Source organism: Monoraphidium neglectum, assembly GCF_000611645.1.
Source record: "Monoraphidium neglectum strain SAG 48.87 unplaced genomic scaffold scaffold02513, whole genome shotgun sequence".
Lineage (NCBI taxonomy): Eukaryota > Viridiplantae > Chlorophyta > Chlorophyceae > Sphaeropleales > Selenastraceae > Monoraphidium > Monoraphidium neglectum.
This window is the reverse complement of record NW_014011115.1, coordinates 7,207-9,167: the sequence shown is the minus strand read 5'-3', so window position 1 is coordinate 9,167 and position 1,961 is coordinate 7,207. Positions and strand designations below refer to the sequence as shown.

Sequence of the window (1,961 nt, the reverse complement as noted above, 5' to 3'; positions counted from 1 at the left end):
GACAAACTACAGCCCTGCCAGGATGCATGCCCCTACTGTGAAGTATGCATCCATTCCCAGCTTCTTGGCCTGAAGAGCGACAGCACAACTGCATGCAGTTGCGCAATCACCGCAGCCTGGCCCGTGCATGCATCAGGGCTGCTGTGCTTGCACAACTGAGAGGAAGGGCGGCGCGGTCCACGCCCAGGCTGAGAGCGCTTTGGCACCCACCACCTCTGAAAGCACGAGGGACAGGACACGGGAGCGGTTGCTGCCATGACCAAGGCGACATGTGGTGCCCACCAGCCGACCAACCGAGCGGCGACCTGACTGAAAGAACTGTGTTACGCAGTAGGTGCAGTATCGCTAGGTTATGGTTGTACAATATGGTACATATGGAAGAAGTGCCACAACAGCAATGCCACCTGCACGCATGGCAGCAAAGCAAGCAACATTGAATCCCTTCTCAGCCTCTTGGTGAAGCGAGCGCATCCCTCGACCTGCGCCCTTCCCGCCCTGCTTTCACACTTGGCGACTGTCCGCCCTATGCGCCAACGCGCCTGCTTGAGGAATACAGAGGCGGCGCAGTGCAATTTGCAGGTCACATGATCTTGCAGGGGTGTGGAAATGTGAATATCCTCGCGGGACCCCACACGCACAATGGCAGCGCGGGGCTAATGCACCCATGCCCCACCGGGCTTATTCCTCCTGAACAGTCCGCACCGCGCCGACGTGCCGCCTCGCAGCGGCCGCGGCAGCGGCGGCCCCACATGCGATGTGAGGCCGGGGGAGCAAAGCTCCACGCAAAAACAACGATGGGAGGCGGTTGGTTGAGACCAACATATGCGGGCCAGGCGTGCCCAGCAGACAGCGACTCCCGCGGTGCTTGAAACCCAAAAAACCAACGTGCGTGTGCGCAGATAGGGCTGCGTGGTTCACAGGATCCACATAAAACATGTCGCACTGCAGCGCTAGGGAGGGACTGCAAATGCGAGGCCGCCGTACGCGTTCATACAAGCGTAAATGAACCGTCACAAAGGGCACTCAATGATCATGCGCTTTGCTTGGGTTATTGTGCGCACTCATCTTTCAATGGTGCTGCAAATATGGAAGTTTGGCTGCTTGGCACCAGTGGTTGTGGCCAAAAGGAAATCAAGGCCCCGGCGCATCTATGCACTCGGGAGGAACTTGCGTTGAACGGCTGCGGCGAGCGACCTGCAGCGGCAGCACCTGTCGTAGCGTACCATTCAGCCAAGTTGGACTGTGCCACCCTGTTCGGGGGCAAGGGCGGTGATGATGTCGATGGGCAGCGCGGTGACAGCGCTGGTGACAGGGGAGGGGCTGACCGGGGCGGAGCTGAAGGAGGTGTGGCCGCGGCCTTCGCTGACCGTGGCATTGCTCTCGGCCGCAGCCGCTGGCTCCCCCAGCAGGGCGCGGGGCCACGAGCCCCTTCCGGGTGATGCAGAGGTGCCGCCGCCAGCTTGGCCGACGGCAGTGGTGGCGGCGTGGTTTGGGGCCGCGCCCCCAACTGCCACGCCCTGGGTGGTCACGTCGGCGTCGTCGCGGTGTGGCGTACTGCTGGGCTGTGTTGGGGGGCCGCGCTCCACGGGGGTCGGGATGGCCGTGTTGCCGGGGATGGCGGTGATCATGGCACGTGGCATGAACATGGTGGTGGTCCGCTCGCTCAAGGTGCGGCGAGCAGGGGCAGCCAGGGTGCCCCGGCCGAGGATCAGGCCTGCTAGGACCACACCTATGCAGCGAGGCAAGACGCAGAGTTTGCGCGCGTTGAGGCGTTGCGAGCAGTAGAAAGTGAGAGGGTTGGCAAAGGTCAGCAGACACAACGTCAGCAGTGTGGAAGACAGAAATTCAGCAGTGTGGAAGACAAGGGGTTGTGCGGCGTGCATCACGGGCCGCGCGGCGTGCTGCTCCCAGTCTGTGTCAATCTCCAAAGTGACGAAGCCACTGCGCGCGGAGGGCCGTCC

General features: G+C 62.2%; 1 protein-coding gene across 1 annotated transcript; it reads right to left on the bottom strand.

The window, feature by feature from the left end:
• Window positions 1–1,226: 1,226 nt before the first annotated feature.
• MNEG_10916 (hypothetical protein) lies at window positions 1,227–1,646 on the bottom strand (the record flags this gene model as incomplete). The annotated part of the gene is made up of 1 exon (XM_014040613.1): window positions 1,227–1,646. The coding sequence occupies one exon, from the start codon at window positions 1,644–1,646 to the stop codon at window positions 1,227–1,229; it is 420 nt and encodes a 139-aa protein (XP_013896067.1).
• Window positions 1,647–1,961: the final 315 nt, after the last annotated feature.